Below are 12,503 nucleotides of genomic sequence, written 5' to 3'. Positions count from 1 at the left end.
TAATGAAATTAAAATTATGTCTACACGGAATCATGGCTATATTTAGGAGAATCATTATCCCATAAGTAAGCAAAATTATATTTATATATGTTTTTGTTCCTGTTGAATGAACAGGCCTCCCATTATGTCTTGTATAGTGAGTCTAAAATCATTGTATATGCCTAGTCCAGGCCATTGAAAGAGTTGTGCATGCCAGCCGGAAACTAATAGAGGACGCCATTCCTATTTAATTCTTTCAAATAATTTCCACTTGGTTTCACAGGCTCACTTCTTCAGTATCGTTTTTAGAATGTATCCCTCCCCGCATGGAGTAGGGGGGGGGGGAGATCGGTCATGGTGGGGTTAACATGATCAATAATCTTCATCCCTATCTCCACCTCTGTGAACATTGACACGTAGAAAATAGAAACATCTGTCACTTGCAAAATCTGCAAATGGATCGGAAGTGTATCCGTGAATTACTAACTTTCATGAAGTACCGACATTATAATACCTTCAAACCGTCCTGCGTACGAGCCCCTACTCAAGTTTTCGTACTTTCAGTGTTCACAATTACCTAGCGTTTAAGCGGATATGAACTTGCCCCCCTTCTATCATGAACCCCACCCCTTCCATTGCTCACCAGTTAAGTTAGCATTATTCTCTACTTAGCACTAATAACATTCATAATTTATCTTTGCATGCTACGGTTAGCATGACGTCGGCCAACGGTTACGGATCTTTTGTCAGCTATTGTGTAGACGTCTGTCAGCCGTTGCGAAGACGTCTACCAGCCGTTGCCTAAATACTAAAGTTTTACTGTACCAACATTTGACGGCAAAATGAAATTGTTTCATTCGAATGTATTGCAAGCTCTGTGGTCTCAAAATCCCACCGGTAATTGCTTTATTGCTATACCAGCATATGTTTATCGTAAGATGGGTTCATGACTCTTATATAGGCCGGAAGGTGCTACAACTTTTAAGCTAATGTCATGACGTAACTGATAACGTCACGTCCAGTGAAAGGTATACCAACAGAATAAGGGAATGCATGTGCGTCTGTTTATGATTATGATCAACCTGATAATTATATTAAACCTTTTCTTTTCCGGCAGAATAAATATCAAAGTATAGTATTCTATGTAGGCAATCAGTATAAGCACAGCGTGACAATAATGCTATCAACAGGGAGTCACATTCCTAAGCAAATGACCAATATAATGCCGTTTGTAAAACGTATAATCAACGCAACCATGCCATTTATAATTTAGCATGCACCAGTGGCGTAGGAAGGTACTTTTGAGTGGGGGGCTGAAGTCTGATGGTCGGCCTGGGGGAGGGATCTAAGGGGAGGGGTGTCCCCTCCCCTTTGGATTTTTTTTTGCATTTCCAGGTGGCCTCAGATGCAATTTGGTGCAATATAGCACACTTCAACACCCACTCCATTTTGTAAACTTAATTTTGCATTTTCACCTGGCCTTAGATGCAATTTGGTGCTCCAAATAAGATTTTTTTCTCATTTGGAAATGAAAAAAGGGGTTTTCTGACTTGCGAAGCGGGGGAGGGGGCGGAATGATACTTCCGCCCCCATATTTTCACGGGGGGGGGGGGGGGCTGGCGCCCCCAGCCCCCCCCGGTTCATACGCCCTTGGCATGCACGTTCATATCTGAAATAACTATATTCAAAAACCTTTCAGTTTCCACGCGAAATATCTAAATACATGATGGCCCATTAGGCCTATCATTTATTCTGATTTGGTGGAATATCGAACATAGGAGAGGTATATAATCTTAATGTCCTGTAAATGTTGGAGCCTTGGTACACTGATGGGGTGGGTGGAGTGACATGGGGTGGGGGTGGGCTTTGAACCAGCTTGGCTGTGGGCTTGCATTTAAATCAATTCACTATAACATAGGTCTAAAGTGACTGTAACACTCTATGGGGAATTCTTCCCATCAAATACAATACGGTATATGTTCGCAAGTATGTCTGTTAATTAGCTTACCTGACTCGAATTTAACATCCGCCCGATTCTTAAATGCAAAGTAAGCATCACTTATGATGAGTTCATCTACCATGAAAGTGTTTTAGTCTAACATAACATGTTGGCTTTTGATGTTGATTTTAATATGAGTTATTGGGTATGTGGTGACTTAAATGTAACACTTGTGTAACAGGACAGTTTTGTGTGCAATATGTATATGTGTATATGCATTGTTTCTATGTTATGTGGAGGATGACCAAAGTTGCCAACATGCTTAGACGATCTGTTTATACACGTTGATGTAGAGAATGGGCGTATATGTTTTCGGTAGTACTCTCTAACGAAGAGCTTCACATCCATATAACCAAAATAACATCAGATTGATGTATTTTGGTCAAAACTTAGGGTTATGCTATAATAAGCCTATCATATTTTCATTATCCAAATTCTTTAAAAAAAAAAAAAAAATGGTAAATAACACCCTGCTTATCTTCTTCAAAAATACTGTTAATATAGGTGGATGCATATATAACGGCCAGAGGGTCTGAAGTTTCGATTCGTGAGTGATCTGGCTTGACAATAAATTTTGTAGTTTGGAACAATGTTGTCCATGCCGTAACATATCATACACGGTACATGTAAGTATTTTAAGTTTGTACGCCATATCGAATTAACCAATCATATCTGACATTATGATACCCAATTTTTTGGCATAAAGATTAATCTATGTGTTCCCTGTCGGCGCGATTTCTCTTATTGAATTAATTACTTGCTTCTATTTGTTTCACAAAGTATGTCGTAAGCCACAATTACTTGGAATGTTTTTTAACATTCTAGTGTTCAATAAAGTCACAGCGAGCCACGTCACCAACTGCTTCATTTTGGTTAAGGTATAAGTTTACTCTAAACTAAAAATGGAGGCTACCTAAACACATTTTATGTGAATGTTATAGCCTACTGGTCATTGCCTTTTTTCATTCGGGGGGGGGGAGCATGTGACGGGATGACTTTCGACACCCCCCTCCCACGCATACAAAGTTTACCCGGTCCCTTACATCATGTGTCTGTTCCCAGCCTCAAATCACTTCAGTTTGACCATGATAAGGTACATATACACACTACATAAAATTACCCAGAAGATTTGGTAGAGATAAAGTAAGACGATGAGGGGAAGAATTCTGAGTACGAAAATCCAACATAACGGTACCTGACGTCAAAAGTGACGTCATAATCACACCGATCCTACTTTGTCGAAAACTGAAACCTCGTGACCATAAATATGATATATTTGTCGTTTTTCTAGAATAATGTGCTTAAAGGCATTGAAGACTCGCCCCAAACCGCTTGCCGCGCTCTGAAAAAGTTAACTTTCCGTTGCTTGCAAATTACGTTGTCTTCTTGTCGCTCCAAAATACAGACCTTAATGAAACGTTTTACCTTGTTGTCTTTAATCTAGACCTGAGATGTCCACGCTGCTTTGTTCACTGTGCTGTGGGTATTGACCGTAGCTGTATGCATTGACTGTACACTAGTGTCTAATTACCGACGGTAGCAAGCTGTGTGTGTATTTTCTGGGATCGATGGTAGTGTCTAACACTTTTGTTACACCTCATTCGAAACTAGGTCAGATTACCGGCATGAGACGTTTCTTTCCGCGCGAGTCTTTACACCCTTTAACAAGCTTGTGGCAAGGAAGCTGAGTAGAATACAACTTCAGATTATTATAGCAAGATATGGAATATCTTATGAGAAGCGATCTTGGTGTACCTTCAGATTCACTCGTATCTCTTTGGAAGGCTTTATAATGCGCAGACATCCAGGCTCCATACACAAACAAATAATTTGTTGATCATGTGCATTTTCACAGTCTGCGCCAACATCGTTTAAACATAGGACTTCCTCGTTTTAATTGTTTGTTCTAAAAGGTTATAAAAAAAAACAAGGCTGCAGATTCACACATCTGTGGGACGCCCGCACATATTTACAAATCCAGATGTACCAGTAGCTTATAATGTATAAACACTCACTACCAAATTTCGTCTGTGAAGTACTTCCCAAATTTATCCACTAGTATACGGCATATGTATAAAGTGTTGTTTGCATATGAGGCATTCATTTTCATTGGTGCACGAGTTATTGCAAACTGTTGCATATTCATATCGTTCTCTCTGCATACAAACAGTTTACTTTAAAGTTGCTGATGTTTCTCATATTACTAAGTGTTAAATAACACATCGCTAAATAAATCAAACACGCTTAATAGGTTATCAACTTTACCCAGATATAAGGTGTGAAACAACTCCAGAAGTTGACAAAGGCTTTTAAAATTTATCTCTGAATGAATCTGCGTTCATCCATTGCAGGTCATATACGCAATTATAAACCAAGTATACATAAACTAGAAGAATACGTTTCGCCCCCTGGACTTTATAAAAAGGGAACTATCGGTTTGGGCTATTCTACGGATTCGTTTGAATGGTGTTTAGCTAAAAAAGGACAACCTTTAGGGTGTATCTCGTTACTCCTACTAATTAGCCGATTCTTCACGTATTGCAATAATGGTAAGTTGTTGTTTTGCTTATTTTACTTTCCGTGTAACTTGTAGCTAAAGTTTAATTTCCTGCAGTAATGGACCTGTTACAATAATTTCCTCTCACTAATCGTTAAACATTTCGTGTAAATGTATAGCAGAGAAATAACATGACTCATGTTTGACAAATAAGGAGTATTGTATTAAAAAAATATGTTGGAATTATCGGTCCCCCTAGAATTTCTTCGGCAATTCGTGGCGGTATATATATATTAGATTCTTGTTGGCGTAGTAATCGCATCTTTTCAAACTAATGATCGGTTTTCATGTGTTGATACAAGTAGTCATATCGATCAGTATCAAAGGTTGTCAAATGTCAGTTTGATATTTCTCATATTAGGTGACTGAGAACTGCTGTGAACCACAATCATTGTCATTAAATGTCTTTTTTTTTGTGCAGAAAAAATACCTTTTTTTTTTAAATAGGCCTACCTTTTTTTTATTTTTTGGAGACTTCATGGAGATGAATGTTAATTCTATGCATCCCCGTGTTTGAACTTACTTGGCGAAGGGGTCAGTATGTCTAGACTCCCCTGTGCGTTTGGGGAGGGGGGGGGGTGGGAAAGGGTGGAGTCTAATGTTTAATTCCCGTGGTATAGTTTTGTATTTGTTCACATCACAGTTCTGATTCACACTGTAAATTGGACTTTCAGCTCTTTTCGCCGCCAGTATGTACATTTAACATGTTAGGACAAAAGATTACAACGGCTCTAGATAAGGTCATCGTATGGTCTAGAATGTGACGAGTTGACCAGCCGTATAGTTGATTGTTGGGTAGGAGGTCATCAACTAATAACACCTGAAGTATATGCACTATTTTAAGTACCGTATCCGAAGTTACAGGAATATCACCAAATATAGAACCAAAATAAGTTGGGAGCATTATCGAACTTAGGCCACCGGGAGCAATTTTATATTGAGCTTTTCAGTACATTTAAAAAAAAAAATCAGTTTGAAATTGCTTGCATCATAAAGTAAGCAAATGTTTTCATTTGATTTCTGCGTAATGGGTAAGGGGGTGTATAGGGGGTGATTAAAGTTGTGTGAGTTTGTATTGAGGCCAGTGAAACGTTAAACTGGGACACGGTGACACTCCCTTCGAGTGACCCCCCTACTTCCCCATCCCTTCTTTGGACTTATCATATAGTTGTTCTAAGTGGTAAAAGAAGTCAGTGTATCTATCTTTTCACACACTGGTGAGCTCTGCATTGGTTTACGTACTGCTTTAAACGATAGTCTTACACAAACAAGTAAGTCACACACATTATAAGTAAGACAGACCTTGTCAACTACTGAACAGATGCCATATATAGAATGGTGATTACGTCATGTTAACTATACTACTGGTACCACACAGCATTGTTTAGTGTTCAAGAACTGACGAGTATAGCTACATTCCAACTGCAGGTTTGCGATAGCTAACAGATATCGTCAAGTCTTTTATTTTTCAAAACTCTGCCCAGCAGCCTATGATAAAAATGAATTTCTGAAAGCCGAACGTAACTGGTCGTATTTTTCGTAGCATATAGAACATGTATAGTATCTGTCACCTTTCCAAGGTACTCGTGATAAACTCAATTGACGATCATACGGTTGTAGTCTCGATGTGTGGGGGGGGGGGGGTTACAGTCTCGATATTAGGGGCTGGGAGGGGTTAAAGTCTCGAGGTAAGGAGGCTAAGCGGGGTTACAGTCTCGATGTAAGGGGGATGGATGGGGCTGAGAGTGGAGCAAGGTCTTTTGTTTTCTTTCACAGACTCAATCTTGGGTGACGTTTCTTAAAATGAAGCATAAAATACACTAGATACTGTACGAACGTGTCCACACTGGACCTGCATATATAAGTAGACATTTTTGTACTAGTGTCGTAACTTATGGAAGAGTTTTGTCTTATAAGGGTCGCAAGGATTGCTCCGAATATGTAATAAAACTAAAAACGAAGGTTTCATTTTGTACTTAAACACCCATCTTTAATGCACGTCGTAAGATAGATATTTGCTTAATTTTATCCTCAGTCTTCAATGTCTGCAAGGGAATGAGGGGATAAATTTGCAGCGGAAAAGTACCCTTAAAAGCATTTAGCAAATTCAGCACCCTGGAATGGTTTGTTGGGGGTGGGGAATGGAAGGGGGTGGGGAGGAGTGATGAACTTTAAACACATGACGTAAGCATTACGCCCACCCCCACCCTCCACTATGCCAGCAAAGCGGGAATGGTCAAACTGTAACGCCTCTCTTAATTAATGCCCGGAAATTTGAATATTACGTTTTCGTTGAGTCATTATGTTTGTCTGTTCTTCAGGCCTCCCTGAAAGTCTATAGCAATAACATGGAAGCTATGTAGAACCCCAATAGGAAAGTACAGTACACACGGAAACTCTTAACAACATAAGTGACAGCACATTGAATCGGGTGACGCTGAGGTCATAGGTTTTATCCGGGTCATCGAGAGGAAGGGGGTTGTGGAATCAAATTAAAATATTTCTGGGAATGGAAAGAAAAAGGATGTATTTTCCCGAGATGCTTTTCTATATAAGAGACGTCTTATGTCTGTCTTATATGCATGTATGCGGTGTCCCCTGAAGATGTTACGCAATCGTTCTTGATCTATTGTTTCCGCAAAGGACGATGGGCACGTGCGCTGGTTGTACCTTTAACATTTAACAGGTGTTTGCTCAGACATGTATACTGGTTGAACATAATACAAAAATATGTAATCCAGCCTAGCGTGTATTTTGATAAGTATCTTGTGCTACAAATTATAAGGAGTGTTTAAGTTCTTCTGAGTATATTATGGCGTCGAATAAGTATGCATATGTATACCCTTAATACTACATGACACATTAACATTGAAAACATTGCGTGGGACTCGTTTCCTACAGTTTATTTTATTTTAAAACATACTCTCATTCCACATCTTCCTGGGATTGTCATTAACATGCAAACGTCTGCCAATAAGGTTTAGTCTTTGTGAATAATTTGGAGGTTGGTGATTCCTCTAGAAAGGTAATTTTGAACCATTAGAACGTTAAGCATGCTAAAATATTATTTATATTAGTGTTAAAAGGCAGCTATTAATATACTGCACGCCGAAACTTCGGGTGACTGACTTTGAAGGTATTTTGTACTTTGTTTACTTCTGTAAATTTACTATCAAGTATTCAATTATACTGTTTGCGTGACTGAAATTACTATATGGCACAAAACAAGAAGAAAAAAAAAGAGACAATTATCAAAGCTTTTTTCTTTGTAACTTGGTCTCAGTGGACTGGAATCATCCTAGTGTGCAAGCAAGATATATGTTTGTGTTTATTCTTATATACAGTTTAGCAGGTCTGTTCTTGCAATAATATTAAAGCCCTCCCAGACCTATAAATATAATAGAATATTTGAAAAATGTTTGGCAGAGATTTAACTTGGAAATACGAAAGCCGTAGGATCGCTTTGTATCGATGATAATTGGTTGCGGTCAGGAAAGGTAATGTTGTTGTTAATTATTCACGGTAATTTTCTCTTCTAATAATAAGGGTACCCGACTGTGGTTAATAGGCAGACGAAAGAACCTATACTTTTGATACTTTTTTCTTTGTTTTTGCTACTGACAAGAACTATACTGACCCTGGTCTACTATAACAATTCATACAGTATAAACCATTGGTGAAAGGAGTATTCGAATCCAACAAGATATCACACATAAGTTACGTGGTCAGACGGAAGACAGGTAGAGGGGGGGGGGGGGCAGTGGCGTAGCTAGGACCTTATAGGCCCCGGTTCGAGTGTGAGAGCTGGAGTCCTTCAATCCTCCTTCATTTGAACTGCAATTGGCACAAAGCCACAAATATATAAGACCGCAGAGTTGTGTGTGGCTGTCTTTAGGTTCTTATTTGGTTGACAGCTCCACGTGGGCCCCTGCAGACATGCGGAGACCTGGATCAATGAACTGACTGTTCCGCTATTGCTTAGCCTCTATGGTGGTTGGGGGAGGGGTACACAAGTGGTTATGTGAGAGAGGGAGGGGACACGCCCAAGCCACAAAGTTTCGGTCTCCTTGGTTAGTAATAGTACCCTTCCTCCTCACCCTCATTCCTATACCCATTAAGTTAATGGTACCGATATGTTGTGTATCCTGCTAACATTCCTCCAAGTCTTAGCACGCTACCTGAAAGGAGCTGAAATATAGACTTGGTAAAACTATCGTCAGAATTATTTCCTGACAAGGAGGAAGGTCAACAAGAGGATTGCCTGTCTCAATAATAGGAAACATTCGCAGATTTTGGATGCAAAAGAGAGTAAACGTTTGACCAAGACATGGTCATTCCTTGGTCAGCTTTCTGAAATATATGTTTACGACATTACCTTTAACCTAACTTGATTACCACTTTTATGGGATAACCATAAATATGCTACTCATAATTATTACCTATATATATGATATAAATATAATATGATCACAGGCATGTAATATATTGAATTGACCAAGCCAGTATTCTATACATATACAGAGAGTGTATGTAGGAACTAGACCATGGGTTGAAACAAACATAATAGAAATTTGGAAAATGGTATAACACTGCAAGGGTATATGTATTACGTAGAATATTAAATCCAATTGAATTAGCATGAAGTTTAAATTGATCAATACTGTATATAATGTTTTCTTCAGTTTCCTTCCCAATGTTTCATGTGTGTATGTGTGTGCGGGGGGGGGGGGGGGGGGTAATCGGTGACTTGAGGGAGGGGGTTTAAAAGTCTATAGAAAAGCTCTTTGTATAGGGATTCATAATTTTCCAATGTTTTAGGGTAATATTGGGAGGAAACCTAAAGCTTTGTTTTCCGGGACCTCCTTCACTGTTCACATGAGGTTTGTGCATACGTGGAGTCTGCATGTGTATGGCATTCCTGCATCGGCAACGTTTATTGTGGAGGTTCATGGGGGAGGGAAAACAATATATCATCAATATTTATTGATATTTCATTTACATTCACCATTCCGCATCGTCTAATCAGGTTCAGCATACTAAATCTGACGTCACTGTCTATATCTTCAACAGCCGGAAGTGATATCAATTCATGTCGGACAGGCCGGTGCTCAACTTGGCAATGCATGCTGGGAACTGTATTGCTTGGAGCATGGTATCCAGCCAGACGGAACAAAGTTAAATGAAGAGATAGTCAGCCAAAATAGAGAGACTTTTCACAGTTTCTTCGCCGAGGCTGGGTCGGGAAAATATGTTCCCCGATCCCTGTTCGTGGACTTAGAACCTACAGTGATAGGTAACATCCGTTTTCTTCAAATACCAAACTATTGTCCTATATAGGTGTACATGTAGGCCTATGCATCATTGTCTTTGTTTCTTCTCGAGATGCCAGATGTGACACGTGCACGTATCAACCAATCATAACGTTTAATTTCATTAACTTGGTCAGTAAAGGTCACGTGATTACCTGTATAATTAATGAAGAGTGTCGTTATATCGCGCTATATTGAAATGTCAAATTGGAACATTTCAATGTTCCAATGATTGCTATCTCGCAAAGAACAGGCAAAAATAAGTAGAAAACAGTTAAATGTGACACTTTACAATATTTGTTTTTAGTTGGTGTAGGAACGACTAAATATAAGAAAAGCTTACCAGCTCAATAGTTTTTGAAAACTTGGCATATGATACTTGAATTAACATTTAAGAAAATAATGCTGTATGTAGGATGTTACAAGAAAGAAAAACAATTCGAAAACATTCATGTCGTAGTTGGATAAGGGTATAATGAGACCCGGAAGTCCGCTTTAAGTGTCAAAATAAAGATGACGTGTTCCGGTATGGCTCATCTCCCAGATGACAGATAGAATGACGTCACCACGATCAGATGCATGGTGGAAACACCAAGGGCACCGTTCTAGGGTGACGAGAAATGATAAAGTTTTGATGAGGATTTAAGACATAATGGCAAATGAAAGTTGTCCATGTTTTGACATAATTTATGTTGGATATGGTCAATTTTATATTACAAATTAAACAAGAATATTATAAAATTAAACATCGGATAATAAAAACAAAGAAACGGTAAATTTGTTGTCAAAACTTTGAATCTACAGTAAAGGGGGGTCTTAAAAGATTACTATAATTGTTTGGGTTTTGTTTTTACAGATGAAATCAGAACTGGGCCCAGAAGACGATTGTTCCACCCAGAACAGCTAATATCTGGTAAAGAGGATGCCGCTAATAACTATGCCAGAGGTCATTACTCAATCGGTCGTGGATATATTGAGGAGGTACTAGACCGGCTCCGGAAATCAGTCGAACAATGCACGGCTTGTCAAGGCTTCCTTATTTTTCAAAGCTTCGGCGGAGGTACGGGATCTGGATTTTCATCACTTTTAATGGAACGACTGTCACAAGACTATGGCAAGAAGAAAATAAAGCACTCCTTTGTAGTCTTCCCTTCTCCAAACGTTGCCAGTGCGGTGGTGGAACCATACAATGCGGTGCTTACTACACATGCGTCGTTCGATCATTCCGAGTGCACATTTATGGTTGATAATGAAGCTATTTATGACATTTGTCGGAGAAATCTGGACATTGAAAGGCCAACCTTCGCCAATATGAACCGCCTCATTGCGCAGGTCGTTTCCAGCATTACGTCATCTCTTCGGTTTGGTGGCGCTCTCAACGTGGATCTGTCTGACTTCCAAACTAATCTTGTACCATACCCGCGAATCCATTTCCCCTTGGTCACATACGCTCCTTTACTGTCCATTCAAAAGGCATACCACGAACAGTTTACCATCAGTGATATAACCAGCGGGTGTTTCGATCCGTCTAACCTCATGGTGAAGTGCGACCTCAATCGGGGCAAATACATGGCTTGTTGCATACTCTATAGAGGCGACGTCGTACCCAGCGAAATTAACACTGCGATCGCCTCTCTAAAGACGCAACGAAGCATACAGTTCGTTGAATGGCGACCCGTGGGCTTTAAAATTGGCATCAACGCCACGCCCCCGTCAGCCATTCCAGACGGCGATCTTGCTAAAGTAAATAGATCAGCTTGCCTGTTGAGTAACACCACCGCCATTGCCGAGGCCTGGGCTCGTCTTGACCATAAGTTTGACCTGATGTACGCCAAGAGGGCGTTTGTCCATTGGTACGTGGGTGAAGGGATGGAGGAAGGGGAATTTATGGAAGCAAGGGAAGATCTTGCTGCCCTAGAGAAGGATTATGAGGAGCTAGGCAGCGACTTGAGTGATAACAGTGATGTCGATACAGACGATGAAATATGAAAGGGGAAGGAGAAACGTTTAACAAGTATTTCTGTCTGAACCACTACGAGGGATAACTGGCTTGTATATAATTAACTATGTATTGAGTTAATTCCGTATATTTCTATCATATTGTCGTAATGGTAAAAGATCATATGTAGACAACACCTGTTTTTTTTTCACCAACGAATGCAAATAAACGTATGAGAGATAGCTGTTTACATTCGACCGAGACAAAATTGATCAAATGAGCTCTACAGGATTCCATATTTCAAGACAATTCTGCGACTATCTGAAGTTTTTTTTTTATATAATGTGTTTTGGAAGTTTAATGAAGTGCCTTCGAATAACCGTGTGCGTATCTCAATCTTGGACCAGGTCAAGCGAAGCATATGTATATAATTTCACACGACGCGGATACATCATTTAATATTTTTCGATAAGCGATTTGATTAATATATTCAATATTATAAGTTTTTTTTTTATATAATGTGTTTTGGAAGTTTAATGAAGTGCCTTCGAATAACCGTGTGCGTATCTCAATCTTGGACCAGGTCAAGCGAAGCATATGTATATAATTTCACACGAAGCGGATACATCATTTAATATTTTTCGATAAGCGGTTTGATTAATATATTCAGTATTATAAGTTACTTTCAAATTATTTTCTCTATTATTACAGGAGCAAAAA

General features: G+C 39.3%; 1 protein-coding gene across 1 annotated transcript; it reads left to right on the top strand.

Annotated features, from left to right (window-relative positions):
* The first annotated feature begins 4,143 nt into the window (after positions 1 to 4,143).
* Positions 4,144 to 12,503, top strand: LOC139963071 (tubulin alpha chain-like). Its single transcript, XM_071963555.1, has 3 exons — positions 4,144 to 4,527; positions 9,606 to 9,828; positions 10,701 to 12,503. Exons 1-3 carry the CDS (start codon positions 4,525 to 4,527, stop codon positions 11,831 to 11,833), a joined length of 1,359 nt encoding a protein of 452 aa, XP_071819656.1. The 5' UTR covers positions 4,144 to 4,524; the 3' UTR covers positions 11,834 to 12,503.

The sequence above is a fragment of the Apostichopus japonicus genome, chromosome 21 (assembly GCF_037975245.1).
Source record: "Apostichopus japonicus isolate 1M-3 chromosome 21, ASM3797524v1, whole genome shotgun sequence".
NCBI classification, from domain to species: Eukaryota; Metazoa; Echinodermata; class Holothuroidea; order Aspidochirotida; family Stichopodidae; genus Apostichopus; species Apostichopus japonicus.
This window is presented reverse-complemented; position numbering and strand designations above follow the sequence as displayed.